Source organism: Grampus griseus (genome assembly GCF_964374135.1).
Source record: "Grampus griseus genome assembly, chromosome: X".
Classification (NCBI taxonomy): Eukaryota; Metazoa; Chordata; class Mammalia; order Artiodactyla; family Delphinidae; genus Grampus; species Grampus griseus.
Window position 1 is genome coordinate 36,245,555 of NC_138999.1, and position 23,021 is coordinate 36,268,575.

Below are 23,021 nucleotides of genomic sequence, written 5' to 3' on the forward strand. Positions count from 1 at the left end.
TTTTTACCTATCACTTCGTCTCCGAATTCTTTCGGTGACAAAGAAAGAATCTCGAATTCGCCAGGAACAGCCCCAGGTACCCAGAATCCGGTGGACATCTCCTTGGCACTTTGACTGCTCGTCCTCCATCTTGTCCAGTCTGAGGGTGGTACCTGCCAGGCGTTATGGGGGTGCAGACTTGGACCAAGCACAGCCCTGGACCATCTAGACACTCCAAAGGGCAGGGCTGATGCCTGTGGGCGAGGAGGGAGGATGCCAAGAGGGGCTCATTTCTTAGAGGAGGTAGTATTTGGGCTAAGCCTGCGGGAAGGTTGGGGTTTCAGCAGGTGGAAAAGTGGGGAAAGAAAGGAGCAAAGGCCTTGAGGATCAGCCATCCAGAGTCGGAATGTCTGTGAATTGTGACCATGGTGTAGAAAGGCTGGAGGCAAATCTGTGTCCTCGGAATATCGCCGTACCACGTAGGGTGCAGCCGCCAGCTGTGCAGCCCTCGAGGGGCAGCCTCACCCATCAGAGCAGGATGAGACCCTGCAGCCCATCCCAGGGCAACTCTGCATGGGGCAAGAGTCCCGACAGCCCTCCCCGCACCATGCCTCCTTGGTAATCAGCATTTCCTTACCAATTCCAAGTTGGGGAAGCTTAGCTACTCCCCCAGCCGCCCTGATTTGCTGTAAGAGATGAGCCTGGAAAGAAGTTTTCTTTAGGAATTGGTGCGTCGGCCTCATTTTGCCTGCCAGCCAGAGGCTGCTGGAGAAGGAACGACCCCTCATCTCCTCTAGAGCAGCCTCTACCAAGGGCGGGAGTTGGTGGATAAGTGCCCCAGCTCCCTGCCCTGCAGGAGAGAGAATTCTGAGACGTGTGCTCTGTCTCGAAGAGCTTGCCAAGGGATTAGGCTCCGCTTGGTCACAGCACCAACTTGTTTGATAACACCATTGATTTCTACCTTCCTCGCTCTCCTGCTGGTGCTTCCGCAATTGCTTCACAAATCAAGTACTTCCATTCGTATCATTGTCCCAGGACCTGCCTCTGGGGGAATCTGAACTAAGCATAAGTACATTTCATGTTGCAGTTGGGCCGGGGCTTCGTCACCAGTAAATAAAAGAGTGGAATGACGCGATCGCTGACTTCCTTCCCAGGCTCTGCTGGAGTTTACCTCATTCTCCTGCCTCGTATCAAATGGAAACAGGGCACTTTGCTTTGTTTAACTCGGTGCCAGGCTGAACATGCCCTCGAGCGCTGGCCCTGCGGAATGGTCATGTTTCCCTGTGGTGTGTGTGTACATGTGTGCCAGCAGGAGTCGGGAGCAGAGGAATGCAAAGAATCTGGTTTAGTATCCAAATCCTTCCTGAGGGTGCCCATCGGAGGCCGCCGAAGTCTGAACCCCTGAACCCGAGAAGGAATTTTGTCTTTTCCTATCATTAGAGGCCCCGTGCTGAGTCCCTGCTTGCTGCCTCCAAACCAGTGCAGCAGGAATTACAAAGAAACACTAGGGGTCCCTCCCTCCCCGCCCCCCACACTGCTGATGGAAGCTTTTCTAGATGGCCACCTGCAAAGGCAAAGCCTGGCGTCCTGGGCTGCCTCTATATCACGGGCTCACTTAGCTTACCCCTCCTCCCTTTTCCTGCCCGTCTAATCAGCCACCAGCTACATGGAGACAGAGAGCCAGCACTGGTGCTAACTGCCCCGGCAGCCCCCGAGTGGCTGGGGGCCTGCTGTCTTGCTCTCTGGATAACAGGGTCCAGTCTGAAGTTTCTCCTTGGGGGCATGACAGTCAATTGCACTTCCTGTGACAACCCCTCCCTCCTTGCTTTTTTTCCCCTTGGGAACTAGGTTTTGATGACGAGGCTGCTTGTTCCCCAGTTGCTGTCAGTGTGACTAGCTGGCCCAGTGAATGGGCCCTTCGTCTCTCCCCCGACAGGCTTTTCATTGCTCCTTACTTCCCACTCGGGAGAAATGTCTGATTTCACAGGCAGAGGCGGTCTTCCTGAGGGAGAGCCTTGGTTTAGAGCCCCAGGCCCACTAGCCTGCAGAAGACTGAAGGCAAGGTGGACCCAGTAAGCACAGCCCAGGGTTGTAGGTGCCGACAGGCTGCTCTCACAGCCACGTTTCAGTCTGTGGCCTGCTGCAGAGGCTTCAAGGGGCCAAGGTTTGGAATGAAGGCTGCAAGGCTGCCCCCAACATGAGCGGTCACAAGGGGAGAGCTGCCTACCGCTCTCACCTGGGCAGGGCGAGCCCACCCCTGGGGACAGGGACTTCATTTGGGGGGCTCCCTTCGCCCACATCCGTACCCCATCCCCAGTATGGCTTCCTTCCCAGCAGAGGTTATGACAAGTTCAGCCGTATTTTGGCTTTCAAGACCCAAATGGAAGAAAACAAAAATTCCCCAGGGCACAGCAGCCTCAGATGCTTAGCTTCACACCCCGAGACCTCTTTGTGGGATGGGACTCCTGGCCCATCAGCACCGGCACACCGAGGCCGTGACAGCCAGGATGTAGCTGGTTGCCATGGATACCTGGGAGCTTGCTCAAGCAGAGCTGAGGGCCAGACCCTACAGCCAGGCCCGGTGGATCTGCTGGGCCCAGAAGAATGTGAGGGCAGCCGAACTGCTGCCACCACCTTGAGCAGACCCCCTTCATCACTCCCCTAAACCAGGGCTTTCCGCTTTAGGGAGCATAGGAGTCTTGTTAAAATGCAGACGCTGATTCCAGGGGTCTCGGGTTGGGGTAGATGTGCTGAGACATCCCCATTCCTAACCAGCTCCCAGATGCTGCTGCTGGTCTGAGGCCACACTCTGAGTCCTGATGCGTTTGAGAAATCTCAGCCAGCTTCTGAAAATGGCCCACGGACCTGCTGCCTTACGGGGTGGCAAGCATGGCCTTGACCCCAAAGCCGGGACTCTGAGCCTCGCGATAGTGAAAAGCCATCTCCAGTCTGTTTTTGGATCATCCGCCTTCAACCACTCCACAGAGAAAGGAAAGCAGCAGCCTGCATTTCGGGAAAACATCATCATTTTAAGCTGTTCTGTCCCTTCCCCACCTCTCCGAGTGATATGACATGTCCTTGTTGAAAATGCAGATAATGCTATTTGGCAGGAAGCCAATTTCTGGCTGCAAATTGCTTGGGGCTGGGGTCAGGGCAGGAGGCGGGGTCTGCGGAAGGTTTAAGGAGAGAAAGGGGCCAGGCAGATGGAGAAGCTGAGGCCTGGGGATAAAGCTGATTGGTGTGTTAGCAAAATCTGTCACTGGCTTTGGTGATTCGAAAGGCAGACACGTTCTCTCATCTCTGTTAATCCTCATCTGATACAGGATTTTCCTGCCATTAAATCTGGAGAAAGAAAAATAGGCACACTCAAACCTGCATAAGCAACTATTTCTCCTCTGCCCCGGCTCACCATCCTCCCTGCCCCCACTTTCCTTCTCTGTCGAATCATTTTTAGCATCTGTGGCTGCTTGACTTGGGAGATGGATGGGCTGGGGGAGCCGAAGGGCACCTTGGAGGAGGAGCGCTATCAGGCAGAGCCCCAGGATGGTAAGCAACATTTGGGGACTATTCACTAATGCTTCTCTGCAGAGGTTTCCTCTCTGTCCATTTCCTTGCTGGGTTGTTAGTGAGTCCGTGTGAGTTGCTGCTGACGAAGGGTTTCCAAACACATCCAAGCTGTCAGTTTGGGGGGAGCATCTGATTGGCTGTTGTCACTGGTTTTTCTTAACCCAGCACCAAGGTGATGGGGAGAAATGCGTGCAGAGAAGAAGGGGGAAAGGCAGGGCATTCAGGAGGAAGTGGAGGTATAGAGAGGGGCCTGAGTGACCTGGTTGTCAAGGGACCCCTCCTGGGCACCCGGTGACCTGTGCTCTCTCCCCTTAGGTAGGGATTCCACAGCTGGGTGGTTTTAAGCCACCAGGTGCGTGAAAAGCTGCGGGATGCTGTTCCTGCTGCTGCATGGTGAGTTCCAAGGCCCCCTCCTTCCGTCCCCTAGCAGACACCTGCCAGTGGGTGTGGGGGTTGGGAAGTCAGTAGAAGATGCTAGAACATGCGTGGAAACCACAGGGCTTCTACCCAAGAAGTGTGGGCTTCAGGTGGCTTCCATGAAAGCTGTACCTGGACACCAATACTTTTGATTAGGTTTCACTGAATGTGCGATCATGGGGGAGGGTACAGAGAGTTAAAGAAAACAGCAGGTCGGGGCGGCGGGGTGGTGTTTTTGTTTGTTTTAAAAACAAAACTCCCGAGCCAAATATATGAAATAAACTCTTGGTGGTTTTCTTATTCTAATTTCAGATATGAATTCATTGATGTAATTACCAAAAACTATAGTGGTTTTCTAATCACATTATTTTAAGCTCAAGAGATACGGGAACATATGTATATGTATAACTGATTCACTTTGTTATAAAGCAGAAACTAACACACCATTGTAAAGCAATTATACTCCAATAAAGATGTAAAAAAAAAATCCCTTAAAGAAATCATCTTCCTAAAGGAGGAAGACGACATGAAAAATATCATGTTGGAATTATGTAACTATGGACGTTTAGGAATTTTTTCCAAGTTTTTTGGTCCTATTGTTATATGGGTTTTCATATAACAAGAAGACTCATCCCCAATTTTTTTCCACACCTCTACAGCTCCAGGTGTTCCAACCCAACAGAGATAGCCCAAGGAAAAATCCCTTGTTAAGTTCTGCAGTGAGCAATTTACACAAACTCTGTTCTTCTGACCCTCAGGTGAATGTATAATTATTTGAGGTTATAACGACCCACATAATAGACCTCTCTATGCCATGCTGGCAGAGAAAATGTTACCAGATAAGTCTAAGAATGGTAGTAATAGAATTTTCTTATTCTTTAATTCCACCTTTTCAAAAAGTAGAACTTGCTGTATTCAAGGAATCAACAGGTACACACTGTACCTTCAGTACACTCTAGGGATATCATGAGAGAGATAATTGCACATCCTTTGTCCTTGAGAAACTTACATTCTTTAATGGCCGACTCAATAAGTAAATGAGAAAAAAAAAATTGGAACAAGGCTCAGGGAACAGTATGGATAAATAGGACATGACTTCCTAGCTGCAGGAGTCTCCAAAGGATAGAGGTTGACATTTATATAATTACAAACAGTCAGCTCCTTGCCATTTCTCCTACCTAGAAAGGATATGAAGTTTGATTGACTCATTGGGACAGAATGTTTGCTTCGAAGAGCCAACATTATTTTAATTCTGTACCCAAAGCTCTCCCGTTCCTCACAGAAAGCAGACAGTATTCATAGCCTGCATGCTGCCAAACAGGAACTGTCCCTGCTGCAGAGACCCGAAATACAGACAGGCTTCTTGTGACAAATTGGAGAGCTGAGCGGTGACATCATTTGCTAACAATAGATGCACTTAAAATTAATGACCATCTCCACATCCCCTGGCGCTTTCATTTAAAATGCACTCAGCAGCACAGACAATATTACTCTGACTACAAGTCACAAGGATTGCAGACAACGTGTTCCCGAGAAGCAGGCAGGGATAGGACTCTACCACCCCAGCTAGAGAAAAATGACTGAATCAGCCTGACAAAACAAGATCATGGTGGAATCAGAGGTGGCTCGTAGCAGGGTAAATCTAGGGCAAAACTGAAACAGAAATTCTCCACAGGAGAGTCTCCTGGAAATGCCTCTCCTCTCCCCCCTCCCCCATGGCAACCCCTTCAGGGTCTTCCTGCTGTCCACAATATCCCACTTCCTTGTCTTGCTGTACAGGGGTCTTCACCCTCGGCTTGCTCTAAACCATGAGTCTTTAATGAGGGCCAGGGTTTGGGGCTTATTTGCCTCCTGTCTCTAGAGTCTTACTGTAAGTTCTTTTTTTTTTTTTTACTGTCAGTTCTTAATAAGGGTTTGCTTGTTGAATGGGTGAAGCTGTCCAGATTAGAACCATGACAATACCTGATAAAGGTCTTGCATTAAAAAAAAAAAAAAATATATATATATATAAAACTCTTCAAATCCAATCATAAGACAACCCAATTTTTAAAAATTGGCAAACATTTTTGAATAGCTGTTTCATCAAGGAAGATATGCAAAATGCTAATAAGCATATGAAAAGATGCTCCACATCAGTAGTCATTGGAGGAATGCAAATCCAAAGGACAATGAGATGCCACCTCACACCCACTAGGATGGCTAGTCAAAAAGACCATAGCAGTTGATGGTGAGGATGTGAAGCGACTGGGACTCCCCAGCTGGTGGGAATGCAAAACGGCACGGCCCCCGTGGAGAACTGTTTAGCAGTTTCTTGGGTCGTTCAACATATATTTACCATATGAGCCAGCAGTCCCACTCCTAGATAAATGGGAAATGAAAACACATGTCCACAAAAAGACTTGCGCCCAAGTCCTTAGTCACTATAGGTGACTTTAGTCACTTTAGTCAGCTTTAGTCACAATAGGTGAAAACTGGAAGCAATCCAAATGTCCATCAGCAGGTGACTGAATACGCAAATGGCGGTACAGCCATACGACGGAACACTGCTCAGCAGTAATAAGGAATCAGCTGATCTTCGGAGCAACACTGATGAATCTCACAAACACAATGTTGACTGAAAAAACCATTTTATTTCATTTACATGAAGTTCTAGAACAGGCAAGACTATACTTCGGAAACTGTATCCTGGAGCAGAGGATGGGGAGGGGACTGCTGTCAAAGGGGCCTGAGAGGGCCTCCCTGGTGGCGCAGTGGTTGAGAGTCCGCCTGCCGATGCAGGGGACGCGGGTTCGTGCCCCGGTCCGGGAAGATCCCACATGCCGCGGAGCGGCTGGGCCCGTGAGCCATGGCCGCTGAGCCTGCGCGTCCGGAGCCTGTGCTGCGCAACGGGAGAGGCCACAACAGTGAGAGGCCCACGTACCGCAAAAAAAAAAAAAAAGGTGCCTGAGGAAACTTTCTGGGTAGTAGGAATATTCTAAATTGTGATTGGGGTGGGGGTTATGTGGGTGTATATGTTTGTTATACTTTCTGAACTACGTACACTTAAAATGGATATGTTTTATCGTAAGTAAATTATACCTGAATCAACTTGACTTTAAAGAAAAAAAGGAAGGTTGTAGGGAGAGAGCAGCTGCACCCCAAAGAGAACAAATCCCTCGTTATTGAGAGCCAGGCACTGTGGAGAGCTGGGCAGTATGTGGGTGAGTTTCATCAACGTCATTACATAGATAAGTCGCTCCTTCCTTTTGATTGCCAAGTAGTTTTCCCTTGCCTGGGTGTACTGGTTTGTTTATCCATTACTCTATCGTTGAGCACTTAAGTTGTTTCCAGTTTGGAGCAGTTGTATTTAGACCTGGAGGACTTTCTGGGGCCTAGTGTTCTCCTCCTCAGATGGGACAGCCCTCCACCTCGAGATCCACAGGGCCTGCGAGGCCGTCAGCAGACCACCCCTCTGAAGACCAACTGATTTCTCCACCCCCGCCACCATGATTCACATTGGCCAGCAACGCTGCAGTGTGAGTCCATGAGCCTTTCTTTTCTGTCACAGAAGATACCCGCATGATGTGAGAAGCAAGTTCTGGGATCACTGTGAGATGAGAGGCCATGGAATGGTCTCCCTCACTGCATTTCTGCTTCCCTTAGCCCATTTGGTTCTGAAAATCCAGCACTGGGGCTTGGTCTGAGGAGTAATTGGGATAGCATTTACCGAGGGTGGGAGGGGAATGACTTGTAGAGCCAAAGTGGCTGAAGAGATTTTGCTGAAATCAGAAAATGGACCACATTTTCCCTTGCTCTTTTGGCTTCGTGAGGCACAAGTTCTTTGAAAACAATGAGGATGAAGAAACACTTCAAACTCAGCCTGTGGTTGGAAACTCCATGAGTAACTCTTTTCCTAGCAAACCTCAAGGGGCAAAAGCATATACTGGAAACGCTGTGGACCTACGGAGAAATCCCTCAGCTGGTCTGCATTAAGACATCATTCCAAAAAAAATATAATTAAAAAAAAGACATCATTGTGCGGGCATCCGAGCCCGGCCATCGCCGCCTGCCTCCCTGCAGCTCGGGGGCTGGCCAGTATACTGGACCAGAATACAAAGGCAGGGACCCATTTCTGGTATTTGCCCCAATTCAGGGACACCTTGTACCTTTTTTGTTGTTGTTTGAAGTAAAATTCACATAACAAAAGATTAACCATTAACCAGTTTAAAGCGTACAATTCGGTGGCATTTAGTATATTCACAATGTTGTGCATAGATCCCCTCTATCTCGTTCCAAGACATTTTCACATCCCAAAAGGAAACCCGGTACCTATTAAGCAGTCACTACTCTATTCTTTCCGTCAGCCCCAGGCAACCACTAATCCACTTTCTTTCTCCATGATTTGCCTATTCTGGATACATCATATAAGTGGAATCATATGTGGCCTTGTGTGTCTGGCTGCTTTCCCCTAGCATAATGTTTTTGAGGTTCAGCCACGTTGTAGCATGTGTCAGTACTTCATTCCTTTTTACGGCAGATTAATATTCCACCATGTAGCTAGACCATGTTTTGTTTATCCATTTACCTGTTGTTGAACATCTGTTGCTTCCATCTTTGGGCTATTGTGAATAGTGCCTTATGGACGCTTGCGTACAAGTATTTGTTAGAACACCCACTTTCACCTAGAAGTGGAATTGCTGGGGCATGCAATAACTATGTTACACCCTGTAGTGTTTGATACCACACAGACGAATCCCATCTTTGTAAAGTTGGTCCACCTAGACCCCTGTTTTTTCTGGGGGGATTGGATTTTCTTTTTTTATTTCTTTTATTTTTGGCTGTGTTGGGTCTTCATTGCTGCGCACAGGCTTTCTCTAGTTGCGGTGAGCGGGGGCTACTCTTTGTTTTGGGGCACAGGCTTCTCATTGCAGTGGCTTCTCTTGTTGTGGAGCACGGGCTCTAGGCACGCGGGCCTCAGTAGTTGTGGCACAGGGGCTCAGTAGCTGTGGCTCATGGGCTCTAGAGTTCAGGCTCAGTAGTTGTGGCTCATGGGCTTAGTTGCTCTGAATCATGTGGGATCTTCCGGGAGCAGGGCTTGAACCTGTGTCCCCTGCGTTGGCAGGCGGATTCTTAACCACTGCACCACCAGGGAAGCCCGACCCTTGGTTTCTGACTTGGGCTATATATTGGAATTCCCTGTGGAACTTTTTAGAGTACCGATGCCTGCTTCCACACCTGAAGATTCTGATGTAATCTGTCTGGTGAGTTGTGAGTTGGTTAAAAGCTCCTTAGGTGATTCTAATGTGCAGCCCAGGTAGAGAACCATTCTAGATTCTTCCTTTGTAGTTTACTTGTAGTAATAACTTCAGTATTCTGACACTTGGTATTTTGCTTTCCACTCTGGGGCAGATATTCACATGGTCCTTGAAGTACTGGTCCCTTGGTAAGATTTAATCTTGTGACAACAGTGGCTCATGGAATCTGCTGTTAGCTTGGCCCAATGCTTTCACAGCTGTTTCAAGTATTACAAGTCATTTGTTCCTCATAATTGTCCACCTATTACAGATGAGGAAACTGAGAAACAAAAGAAAAAAAAACAAAAAAAAAAAGCAGTATGAGAGAGCAGGGGGGAAAAGGCAGTGTCATCAGAGTTTACGAGAGATATGTGAGAGGCCGCACCCTCAGGAGGAGTGTTTCCAGACCAAATGCTCTGGAATGCCCCACATGTGAATCCTGGAGCTATGACAGAGGCAGGCTGAGCTGAGGCCCATCCTGCTGAATTTCTCATCTTCCCCTCCCTACCTCAGGCTGGGAATAAAAGCACTGAAGCCTTTTCAGATTTCCACATGGAGCCTTCCCAAAAATTCTGATGGGAGAAAATAAATTGCTAAGGAACTGCCAATGAGTTTGACTTCCTCTTCTCACAACCTGGGATCTTTATTTTAATTGGTAAATGTTTTTTTGGCCAAGGGATTCCCACGGAACTCAGCTCTGGACAGCCAAGGAGATTTGTCTTTGGAATGATCCCTTCTGATTCCAGGAGAGGCCGCTTTTCATTTGAATTTGGAAAAATTGGGGATGGCCTAAACAATTTTTGATTCCATTTTCTATATTTCCTGCCAATGAATGGCAAAGAGCTTCCTTTTGGTTGAGGGAGTGCTGCCTGGTCTCGAATTTGAGTCGTTTTCTCTTTCAAGGTGAGGAGTTCATGAGGTTCTCAGGGAAAGGGGGAGGGGCCAGAAGGAGGAGATGGTACCCAAGGGATTACGGGAACCTGTCTTACTTAGGACGTTGCTCAGGAATCTCACTGCAAAGCCATAGAACCCGCTCCAGGTCACTGAAGACGAGAAAGGGTTTATTCAGGGGTGCTAGGTGTTCCCAGGCTTCCTGGTTGGAGGTCCACTGCCTGGAGCAATGCCTAAATCAGGTAGTGGGGCAGTTCCAGCAAAGACCCCATGGCCACCACCACTGGCGGACACACCTGACCGTTCACAGGCATCCTGCTGGGTGCTGGGTGCCTGAAATTCCACCATGGGAGCCTGGAAGCCAGATGCCCTCTGCCACCATCCTGGCCAGAAAATGGTTTCTGCCTGACGCCTACTTCTGACAGGCAAAGCTAGGTCACATGCCTGGGCCCTAACTGCAAGGGAAGTTGAGAAAAGAGAGTTTCTGGCTTCTGTGTTGAGGAGGCAGGACTTACAATGTAGGAAATTCCCTAAATGTATGAACACTACTTAAAAGGAGCTGGGTAGCCGGAAAAGGCATCAAATGTCCACTACAAGCAGAGGTGGTTTGGTTGCAAGGAACAGAAATCCACTGGTCTGCCCAGATGTTTTGAGTGGGTTTCTGAAATGGAAGCAGGGAAATGTCACAGAAATAGCTATAGCAGGGCCTTATGGGAACTAAAGGGAGCTTTCCACTGTCCCTTATCTCCTTTTCTGTGATTCTCATGGCCAATCTACTCCTCTCTCTGCACACCAGTTTCCTTACCTTGCCTTTGGCTCCCACTCCCTGATGACTTTGACCTGTACATGGCTTTGGTACAAACCCCAGCCCCAATGCTATATAGCAGTTGGTGCTCACATGATCTCGCTGCCTGTTCCATGTTCACAGGGAAGGAATGAATCTGATTGGCTCTGCTTAGGTCAAAGGTTCACCTGGGCTTCTCTGGTGGCGCAGTGGTTGAGAGTCTGCCTGCCGATGCAGGGGACACGGGTTCGTGCCCCGGTCCGGGAAGATCCCACATGCCGCGGAGCGGCTGGGCCCGTGAGCTATGGCCGCTGGGCCTGCGCGTCCGGAGCCTGCGCTCCGCAACGGGAGAGGCCACAACAGTGAGAGGCCCGCGTACCGCAAAAAAAACCCCAAAAATGTTCACCTGCAGTCCAAACAGCTGTGGCTTGGAGGAGGCTGCAGAGAAATATGGGGTTTTGAGTGGGGTATTTTTTCTTAGACGTGGTGCTTGGCAACAGCTGCTGTCCAACTGTGGAAAATGAGAGCCAGAAGGGCCCTCCAAGGTCAGGAAGTGCAGGCTCTTCAGTTCACAGTTAAAGAAACAGAAGCTCAGAAAGGCTAGGGTTGGGGGGTGGGGGATAGTACAGTACAGTGGAAAGACAGAAATCAAAGGTTGATGGTGTTTAACCACCCTGAACCTGAGTTTCCTCTTTTTGTGAGTAGAAGAGAAGAATACTTACATTGCAGGGTTGTCATTAAACGGAATAATATATAGAGCAAGCTTTGGCCCGAGCAAATACTTATTAAAAGTTGGTTGTTATAAGAGCAAAAGAAACCCATAAACTGTGGTTAATTTGAATAGCATTAGACATGCTTATATCACCTGGACAACATATGGTACCATACTTCCCAAACTCTGCCCTGTGCATATTTGCTGTCTTTGGGGGTGGAATACGTCTGCAGGCCATGTTCTGTTGAGCTCCCAGAGCCACTTCCAGCAGCTCTGTTCTGGGACTGCATGTACATGTAATCGTATAGTATGTACTCATGTGTCAGCTCTCTTTTGCTCACTGTAATGTTTCTGTTGTGTCAATAGTTTGTTCCTTTTTATTGCTGAGTGGTATTCTACTCTATGGCTATATTGTAATTTATTTCTCTGCTGTTGAGTAATTTCCTGTTTTGGTCTATTCTGAATAAGCCACAGTGAACTTTCTTGTACAGTCTTCATGTGGACATTTTTTTTTCATTTCTCTTGGGTAAATACCTAGGAATGGAATTGCTGAATCATAGTCATATGTTTAGCTTTAATAGATACTGTCAAAGTTTCCCAAAGTTACTGAACTATTTTCCACTCACATCAACAATGTAAGAGAATCCCGTTGTTCTATATCCTCACCAGTATGTAGGGTTGTCAGCCATTCTAGTGAGTGTGTAGGGAAATCTCACTGTAGTTTTAATTTGCACTTCCCAAATGGCTAATTATGTAAAGCACCTTCTCTTGTGCTTAATGGCTACTTAATATATTCTTTTGTAAAGTGTTCAGGTCTTCTACTCATTTTTATTTAGTTTGTCTTTTCATTATTCTTCATTTGTAGGAGTAGTTTTTATATTCTGTATACAACTCATACACACATACAGGCACACACACAAATGGTATCTTTTTTAAAAAATAGCTTTATTGAGATATAATTGGCATATAACAAATTAAACATATTTAAAGTGTTCCCTCATGAAACCATCAGCACAATTGAGGTAATGAACATATCCCACATCCATCACCCCCAAAGTTCATGCCCCTTTATAATCCTTCCCTTCTGCCCCTCCCTGCCCCCCCCCATCCATCCCCAGGCAACCACTGATCTTTCTGTTACTATAGACTAATTTGCAGTTTCTAGAATTTTTTGTAAATGGAATCATACAGTATGTGCTCTTTTTTGTCTGGCTTCTTTCACTCAGCAGAATTATCTTGAGAGTCATCCATGTTATAAGTATCAATAATCCATTCCTTTTTATCACTGAGTAGTATTCCATTGTATGCATATATCATAATTTGTTTACCCATTCAACTCTTTTTTTAAAAAAATATATCTTAGAAGTCTTTCCATGTTATACAAATAGATCCATCTCCTTTTTATTTATTTATTTATACATTTATTTATTTATTTATTTTTGGCTGCGTTGGGTCTTCGCTGGTGTGCGCGGGCTTTCTCTAGTTGCAGCGAGCGGGGGCTACTCTTCGTTGCGGTGCGCGGGCTTCTCATTGCGGTGGCTTCTCTTGTTGTGGAGCACGGGCTCTAGGCGTTCGGGTTTCAGTAGTTGTGGCTCACGGGCTCTAGAGTGCAGGCTCAGTAGTTGTGGCTCACGGGCTTAGTTGCTCCACGGCATGTGGGATCTTCCCGGACCACGGATCGAACCTGTGTCTCCTGCATTGGCAGGCAGATTGTTAACCACTGTGCCACCAGGGAAGTCCCCCCATTGAACTCTTGATGGATGTCGGTGTTATTTCCAGTTTTGGGTTATTATGAATAAAGCTGCTGTGAACATTCATGCCCAAGCCTTTTGTATGGACGTGTGCTTTTATTTCCCTACAAGTAGAATGGGTCAATCATAAGGCAGGTGTATGATTAACTTTTAAAGAAACTGCCACATTGTTTCCAACATGGTTGCACCATTTGACATTCCTACCAGCAGTGTAAGAGAGTTCCAGTTATTCTATATGCTCTCCAACACTTGGTGTGGTCAGTCTTTCTAATTTTAGTCATTCTAATAGGTGACTATTTTAATTTGCATTTCCCTAACAACTAATAATGTTGACCATCTTTTCATGTGTTTATTTGTCTCCTGTATATCTTTTTTGGTAAAGTGTTTCTTCTAATATTTTGCTCATTTATTAATTGGGTGATTTATTTATTTATAGTTTATTATTTAATAATATTATCAAATAAGTTTATTTATAAAATTATATTTATTTGAATATTATTATTTAATAAATTATTTATAATTTGTTGCCTGTTTTCTTATTATTGAGTTTTGAGAGTTCTTTATACATTTTGAATACAAGTCATTTATGAGATATATACAGAGAAAATATACAGATATTTTCTCACAGTCTGTGGCTTGTTTTTTCATTCTCTCAAGTGTCTTTCAAAGATGAGAACTTTTAAATTTTGATGAATCTAATTTATTACTTTTTTCCTTTATGGTAATGCTTTTTTTTTTCCCTAAGAAATCTTTGCCTACTGCTAGGTCACAAAGATATTCTCCTGTGTTATCTTCAAGAAGCTTTATAGTTTTAGCTTTTACATTTAGGTCTTTGGTCCATCTAAAATGAGTTTTTGTGTATGCTGTGAGGTAGGGGTTGAGATTCTTTTTTATTTTCTAGGGATTGCAATATGCATCTTTAATTTATCATGGTCTACTTTTTTTCCCCCATGGAAAAACCCTCTTGTGTATTTGATTAAACAAAAATAAAATAAGCTACATAGGAACAATTTTAAAGTCCAAAGAGACACCAACTTTGTTTGAAGGCTGCAGTAGCTGATGCAGCATCTCCTTGCTACCTTTCCCAGCCTTCTCTGTGGACTACAGCCATACATTCAGAAGCTTGTTAGCTAACACAGGAGTTTTTGAACACTTTCCCATTGGTTCTTCACCTGCTCATTGTCTGTCATGCCTGAGGCCTGCAGTATATCATTTAAGATTTAAAAGTAAAAATCCGGGGTGGGGGGAACCCACCCCAAACAAAAACCCACCTTAAAGGTTTGGGGAAAAGCCTTTGCTTCCCCATTCTCCACTTAATTGACAAGATCCACACCACCGCTGCAATGCCCATTCTTAAAAGCATCAAGAGGCAGTCAGCACCCAGATGGGCTTGCGGCATGGTTTCTGTGGCCCACGCAGTTATGCTGGTGGTGCATATCCCTTACATCAAGTCTGTATCGTGGTCTACTTTGCATTAGTCTTATACAGTTTCATGTGTAACACGAGATCCTTATGAGTACAATTTAGTTTACCCTTCTTCTCATTCTTTATGCTATTGTCATATTTTTCATTTACATATGTTATAAATTCCACAACACATTGTTATTTTTGCTTTCAACAGTCACTTGTCTGTTAAGTAATTAAGGTCTTTTATATTTAGTGGCATATTTGCCATTTCCATTGCTCTTCATTCCTTCCTGTAGATCTGACTTTCATCTAGTGTCATTCTCCTTCAAGCTAAACAATGTCTTCATCTTTTGTTGTGCAGAAGATCTGATGGAGATGCATTTTCTCAGATTTTGTTAACCTGAAAGCATCTCTATTGTACTTCATTTCTGAAGATATTTCCATTGGATATAGAATTCTGGGTTGCCAGATTTTGCTTTTGTTTCAGCAGCTTATAAGACAATTCTATTGTCTTATGCCCTCCACTGTTTCTGATACGCAATCAGTCATCACTTTTTTTTTTTTTTTTTGCGGTACGCGGGCCTCTCACTGTTGTGGCCTCTCCCGTTGCGGAGCACAGGCTCCGGACGCGCTGGCTCAGCGGCCATGGCTCACGGGCCCAGCCGCTCCGCGGCATGTGGGATCTTCCCGGACCGGGGCACGAACCCGTGTCCCCTGCATCGGCAGGCGGACTCTCAACCACTGCGCCACCAGGGAAGCCCCAGTCATCACTTTTTAATTGACGTTTACTCTATGTAATGTGTCTTTTTTCTTTGGATGCCTTAAAGAATTTTCTTTCTACTTTAGTTTTCAGCAGTTTGACTGTGATGTGCCTAGATAATACGTGTGTGTGCGCGCATGTGTGATATTAGTTGGGGTTTGCTGAGCTTTGTGTTTTTAATCAAATTTTGGAAATTGTCTTCAATTATTTTTTTGCCATATTCTCTTTTCTCCTCTGGGGCTCCAAATACATGCATGTTAGTCTAATTGGTTGATATTGTCCCATAGGTTATTGAAGCTCTGATCATATTTTTTCCAATCTTTTTTCTCCCTGAGCTTCATTTTGGGTAATTTCTATTGACTTCTTTCAAATTCGTGAATATTTATTCCGTTGTGTCTAGTCTGCTGTTTTTCTTATTCAATGATTTTTAAAAAAAATTTCAGATATGGTATTATTTCAGTACTAAGATTTCTACTTGGTTCATATTCACAGTTTCCATACCTTCTTTTTTAATTGACCCATACTTCTAAAATTCACATTCCCCATGTCCTCATGCATTATATCCATCTTTTCCTATAAATTCCTAAACATAATTATAATAAATCCTTGTTTTGTAATTCTAACATCTGGGCTGTCACTGTGTCTACTCCTGTTAACTATTTGTTTTCCTCTTGAGCAATGTCGTGTTTTGCTTCTTCTTCACATATCTACTATTATTTGATTGTATAGCAGATATTGTGGCTATAGAAACTCTAGATCCTCTCATCTTCCTTTGAAGAGTGTTGAATTTCCTTCTGGCCTTCAGCTAAACTACTGGCAGATCCCCTTGATACAGGGGAAGCTTGGTTTCAGTCTTTGTTAGGGAAGGCCTAGTTCCGTTTTACCCTTTGCCCTGGGAAATGGTCTTTATTCCTGAGGTGTGGCCCTCTGGGGTTTCAGTGGAAAGGTCGAGGTATTTTATAAGAGCTTCTAACTAGGTGGACTTCGAACTCTTAATCTGCTTTCCATTACTGGGAAATTGCTGAAATCTCTGTTTAGTTCTTTTGGAGTTCTGTTCTTGGCTTCTTGGACTCACTCCATATACATGCACTTTAGGACTCAAACAAGGATCTAAGCAGAGCTTGTGTGCAAATTTTGTGGCTCCCTCTTTCCTATGGTTTCCCTCCTCAATTTCCAGCCACTGTTGCTGCTATACACTCTGACCTCTAATTTCTCAGCCCAGTAAGACTCTTGCTTTCTGCTTGAGCTCTACTGCCCATGTGCAGTGTGGACTTGAAAATGCCCTGAGAGGAAAAGCCAGTTAAATGTGCCTCTCACTTAGTTTGCTTCTTTTCATTTAAGGGTCGTATCTACTCTGGTGGCCTGTTTAGGTTTCTCTCCAGTGCCTTCAAGTGATTTTTTTTTAAAATTTAAGTACAGTTGATTTACAGTGTTGTGTTCAAATGATTTTTTAAAAATATCTTTCCAGAGTTGACACTAGCAATCAGCAGAAATGTTAGTCTGATCAAGCTACTCTGCCATTATTGCAAGCAGAACTCACCCAAATATGTTATTATTCTTTAATTTAATTAATTAATTAATTGGCGGCGCCTCATAGCATGGGGGATCCTAGTTCACCGACCAGGGATTGAACTCGCGCCCCATGCAGTGGAAGTACAGAGTCTTAATCACTGGACCGTCAGGGAAGTCCCTATGTTATTATTTTTTAAAATTTTGTTTTGGGGACTTTCCTGGTGGCGCAGTGGTTAAGAATCCGCCTGCCAATGCAGGGGTCACGGGTTCGAGCCCTGGTCCGGGAAGATCCCACGTGCTGCGGAGCAACTAAGCCGGTGTGCCATAACTACTGAGCCTCTGCTCTAGAGCCTGCGTGCCACAACTACTGAAGCCCGCGCGCCTAGAGCCCGTGCTCCGCAACGAGAAGCCACCGCAATGAGAAGCCCGTGCACAGCAACAAAGACCCAACACAGGCATAAATAAATAAATAAAAATTTTGCTTTGGTGCCCTGTTTTTCTGGCTCACTAGGCATATACTTAGTCTTCATATTGGGTAAACCAATACTGGAGTTTGGTTGTCTGTTCTGAGAATTTACTTGATTTAATTTAAATTTCACTGAATAGTCCAGTAAATTAGTTATTGTTCCTAATGGCTCTCAAAGTTTCAGAGGCTGAAAATAGGTCTCTAATAGTGACATCTTGAGTGTTTAAAGTTAAAAAAAAAACCCACTTTAATCTATTTTGTGAAATAGGCAATACATTCACATGGCTCAAAATGTACAAGGTAAAAAGATATACAATAAAAAGCTTCACCCCCACCCCTCTTGCATGTATTAAAAAAAAAAAAAAACTGGCAGCCGAAGAGCCCAAACTTTGATCTCTTGCGTTATGCAAGCAAATTGGTTGTATGCTGTCTGTCATAATCCCACGAATTCCTTAACAAAATTTTAAAAATAAATGACATCCCCCAGCAGGGATTGTTACAGAGGAAGGCGTCAATTCTATTTAATTCTGCAAATACTTACTGAGCCATACAGTGTGCCTGGAACAATATTAGCTATTGTGGAGCAGAAACATGAGTCATATGGTTGAGAGTGCACTTCCCTTAATTAGAAAGGAGAAGAGAGTAGAATGAAGGACTATTTGTAAGGAAATCTGATGCCTCTGCTTGACCCAGTTGGAAGAGTTAATAGAATAAGGTTCTGCCTCTGTCCAGCTGATGCCTGGAGTTAAGGTTACATTCTTGGCCCTGTCGCTCTAACAGGGTGTCTGTCTGTCCCGCCCAGCAGCTGCCCCGTTTACAGCCACGCCCAGCACAGGGTCCAAGAACCTTGCTGGAAGCTTGGTATCTAGTTCACAGTTCTTAGGGAGAGGGAAAAGCTAAGTCTCTGGAATATCAGAATTTTGAACTAGCTACAGTTTACAACTGAAGGGTTCCTCAAAGGGCTGAGTGTTCTCCAGCCAAGTCTGAAAGGGCTGAATCCCCTTCCTAGAAACTGAGAAAAACATGAGTGTCCATAACAGATGTACTGAAAAGACATTGGAAGCTGAGCAAACCTACAGAGGCAGCAGCGAGCACGTCTATTGATACACACTCCTTGTGTGGCCACACCTTCAGGTTCCCACCAGGGCTTGGATAGGCAAGGCAGCATAACGTGTACACAGTGGGAGGGACTGCACGGTAGCCAGGGTGTTTGCCGGAATTTGGGAGTACTGTCGAGGACAGGTAGAAATTATAAATAGCAGTGGTCAGGTTTTACATCTGGGTACCTTTGCTCCTCTGCAGGAATTTCAGATGGAGCACATTCCACCTGCCAGCTGCTCCTGGCCAGAAAATAAAACTTGTGCCTCTTCCATCCTGCCTTTTCCAATGGAACTGAAGATGGGGCTTGGGACTTCTGGCTACCATACAGAAGCAGGCCATGCCATTCTGCTTTCCTGCAGGTGGCAAGCCACCTGGAGGGCTTTGGAAGGCTTTATCTGATCCTCCATTCAAATGCTGAGAACAAAATTAATTTATAAGCACCAGTCCTTCCCCTGAGGATGGAAAAAAGGCTCTAGAGAGTGAAGACTGGTGAATGGAATTAACCACACAGTGTCCACAAGTAATTTCTGAGATGTGTAAGAAGGTCATCGATAGTTTATTTAGTATGCTGTCCTTATGGCTTAATTATAGTGACTGTTAAAGAAAAAAAAAGATTGATAGGCTTTACTTTCATTCCCAACCTGTTTCCTAATTCTCCCTTCTTAATGAGGCTTAATTTGCTCAGTGGGGGTTTTCAAAAATTGAATTATTATTTTTTTAAAAAATTTATTTAATTAATTTATTTTTGGCTGTGCTGGGCCTTCGTTGCTGCGCGCAGGCTTTCTCTAGTTGTGATGGGGGCTACTCTTTGTTGCGATGCGCAGGCTTCTCATTGCGGTGGCTTCTCTTGTTGCAGACCACGGGGTCTAGGGTGCGCAGGCTTCAGCAGTTGTGGCACACAGGCTCAGTAGTTGTGGCGCACAGGCTTAGCTGCTGCACAGCATGTGGGATCTTCCCGGACCAGGGCTCGTACCCCTGTCTCTTGCATTGGCAGGTGGATTCTTAACCACTGCACCACCAGGGAAGCCCTCAAAAATTGAATTCTTACGGTGGGAGGGAATAGAGCAGCACCAATAGAAATATAATGCAAGCCACACATGTTTAAATTCTCTAAGCAGCCCAATAAAAAAGGTGAAAAGAAACTATCGACGTTGATTTTAATATTTTCGCTAACCCAATATATCTAAAATATCGTTTCAACATGTAAGCAATATAAAAATTATTGATGAGATAGTTTACCTTTTTTTGGTACTAAGTCCTTGGGATCTGGTGTGTATTTTACACTGCGAGCACACCTCAGTTCAGGCTACTCACATTTCAAATGCTCAACAGCCCCATGTGCATGGGGGCTAGGTACTAGGCAGCACAAGGCTAGAGCGTAGGCCACAGTGATGCCCTCCAGGTCCCTCTATGCATGCAGACAACAGGCCCTCTAGGTCGCGGTCTAGGAGAGCACAAGCCATGATACAGGTGGTGGGAAGCGGGATTTAGGATTGGGTCAGGTGCCTGGATTCCAGCTGAGTTTTGCTGATGAACAGAACTTGAGAGCAAAGGCGAAGGGCGTGATGGGTGGGGAAACCTGAGTAAGGTCTGGGAGGCGGAACGAGGCCCTTTGGAGGACAGGGCTCTGCGGGACGTTTGAGAACTTGGTGGATGGACGCATCCTGCCACGCTTACGGGTAGGATTGGACCTGGGGCGATCCTGTGGCTGACAGTTGTTCCTTTTTTGTCTTTTCTCCTCCCTCCCCTCTCCCCCGTCCCCGCCCCCGCCAGCGGTGGTCCTCGGCCTGCCCAGCGCCCGGGCCGCCGAGGACGCCTGCGCGAGCGCCTGCCCGGCCGCCTGCGTCTGCAGCAGCGTGGAGCGCGGCTGCTCGGTGCGCTGCGACCGCGCGGGCCTCTTGCGGGTGCCGGCCGAGTTCCCGTGCGAGGCGGCCTCCATCGACCTGGACCGCAACGGCCTGCGCTTCCTGGGCGAGCGGGCCTTCGGCACGCTGCCGTCGCTGCGCCGCCTGTCGCTGCGCCACAACAACCTGTCCTTCATCACGCCTGGCGCCTTCAAGGGCCTGCCGCGTCTGGCCGAGCTGCGCCTGGCGCACAACGGCGATCTGCGCTACCTGCATGCGCGCACCTTCGCCGCACTCGGCCGCCTGCGGCGCCTTGACCTGGCCGCCTGCCGCCTCTTCAGCGTGCCCGAGCGCCTCCTGGCCGAGCTGCCCGCCCTGCGCGAGTTCGCCGCCTTCGACAACCTGTTCCGCCGCGTGCCCGGCGCTCTGCGCGGCCTAGCCAACTTGACGCATGCGTACCTGGAGCGCAGCCGCATCGAGGCCGTGGCCTCCAGCTCGCTGCTGGGTCTGCGCCGCCTGCGGTCGCTCAGCCTGCAGGCCAACCGCGTCCGCGCCGTGCACGGCGGCGCCTTCCGCGACTGCAGCGCCCTGGAGCATCTGCTGCTCAACGACAACCTGCTGGCCGCGCTGCCGGCCGACGCCTTCCTCGGCCTCCGCCGCCTGCGCACGCTCAACCTGGGCGGCAACGCGCTGGGCCGCGTGGCGCACGCCTGGTTCGCCGAGCTGGCTGAGCTCGAGCTGCTCTACTTGGACCGCAACCGCATCGCCTTCGTGGAAGAGGGCGCCTTCCAGAACCTCTCGGGCCTCCTGGCCCTGCATCTCAACGGCAACCATCTCACCGTGCTCGCCTGGGCAGCCTTCCAGCCCGGCTTCTTCCTGGGCCGCCTCTTCCTCTTCCGCAACCCATGGCGCTGCGACTGTCGCCTGGAGTGGCTGCGGGACTGGATGGAGAGCTTTGGGCGCGCCGCCGACGTGCCATGCGCCTCCCCGGGCTCCGTGGCCGGCCTGGACCTCCGCCAGGTGGCCTTTGGGCGTTCCGCCGACGGCCTCTGTGTGGACCCCGAGGAGCTGAACTTCACCGCGTCCAGTCCAGGTCCGTCTCCAGAGCCAGCAGCCACCACAGTGAGCAGGTTCAGCAGCCTCCTCTCCAAGCTGCTGGCCCCGAGGGCCCCGGTGGCGGAGGCGGCCAATACCACTGAGGGGCCGGTCAACGCCTCGCTGTCTGACAGCCTTCTCTCCCGGGGGGTGGGCAGCTCGGGCCACAAGACACCGTTTCTCCTGGGCTCTGGTCTTCTGCTCAGCATGGCCCAGCACGTGGTGTTTGTCCTCCAGATGGACTGACTGTGCCACCCTGGGGTGGCCCAGATTGCCTTGCCAGGCAAGGGAGTTTAGTTAACTGGGCTTGATGGTGGTTGGTGTGGGGAGAGGGGAACAGGATGGGGGCGGGGGTGAAAATTACAGCGGAGGGTGGAAGGAACAGTTTGCCTCCAGAGATGGCCCTGGGAAGAGGAGGACCCTGGGAAATGCCATGTGTGGGAGGGGGGAGATTATGGATTTCTGCTCCTGTCACATGGGCATAATTGGAAAAGAAGCAAGAAGGAACATGTGCCTTCTGGTGAGAAGACTAGGAATTGGAAGTTTCTAGGGCTACAGGGCTCCACTCCCATCCCTTCCCCCCATCTTCCAGGAAACTGGGCCTGCATGCCTGAATTAGAGTTAATCCATTGGCTAAGTACTAAAAACCGTGCCAATTCTCCTGGTGGGGCAACCATTAAGCCCAATCCCTGGAGCTTCCCTGGTGGTGCAGTGGTTATGAATCTGCCTGCCAATGCAGGGGACATGGGTTCGAGCCCTGGTCCGGGAAGATCCCACATGCTGTGGAGCAACTAAGCCTGTGTGCCACAACTACTGAGCCTGTGCTCTAGAGCCCGTGAGCCACAACTGCTGAGCCCGCGTGCCACAACTACTGAAGCCCGTGTGCCTAGAGCCCGTGCTCGGCAACCAGAGAAGCCACCCACCGCAATGAGAAGCCCACGCACCGCAACTAAGAGTAGCCCCCGCTCGCTGCAACTAGAGAAAGCCCGCATGCTGCAACGAAGACCCAATGCAGGCAAAAATAAATTTAAAAAAAGTCCAATCCCTTTGTTTTCTACTACAACCCTCCTCCCCCTCCCCCAGGAGCCTGGGGACACTAGGGTCCAGGAAGATGGGTAGGACAGGAGAGAAGGGTGATGGGAAAGGGACTTAGACCTAAGGTGGTGGCAGTGATTCGTGCGGTCTGAGATGTGTTAGGGGGTGTTTAAAACAAAGAATCATTTACTCCACAGTTGTTCCCAGGGGTGGCCTTAGCCGCAAAGGAACTTTAGGGCAGGGTAGGGAAAAAAAGAGGAGGGGGCATTGTCTGTGGATAAATACATTTCTAAAAATACTACGGTTAAAAACAAAAAAAGATTAAAAAGGTTTCTCTTCTGCAGGACTTTTCAAGAGTCTTTCATATGCAGACATGCATTGTGACTCTCCCGAGGAGGCCACAAAATCCTCTTTCCTGTTTTGTGGG

At 47.5% G+C, this 23,021-nt stretch overlaps 1 protein-coding gene across 1 annotated transcript; it reads left to right on the top strand.

Moving 5' to 3' along the window:
- Positions 1-385: 385 nt before the first annotated feature.
- On the top strand, positions 386-21,805 carry NYX (nyctalopin; the record flags this gene model as incomplete). Its single annotated transcript, XM_082682033.1, has 3 exons — positions 386-597; positions 3,434-3,525; positions 20,394-21,805. 3 exons carry the CDS (start codon positions 386-388, stop codon positions 21,803-21,805), a joined length of 1,716 nt encoding a protein of 571 aa, XP_082538159.1.
- Between the last annotated feature and the right edge of the window lie 1,216 nt (positions 21,806-23,021).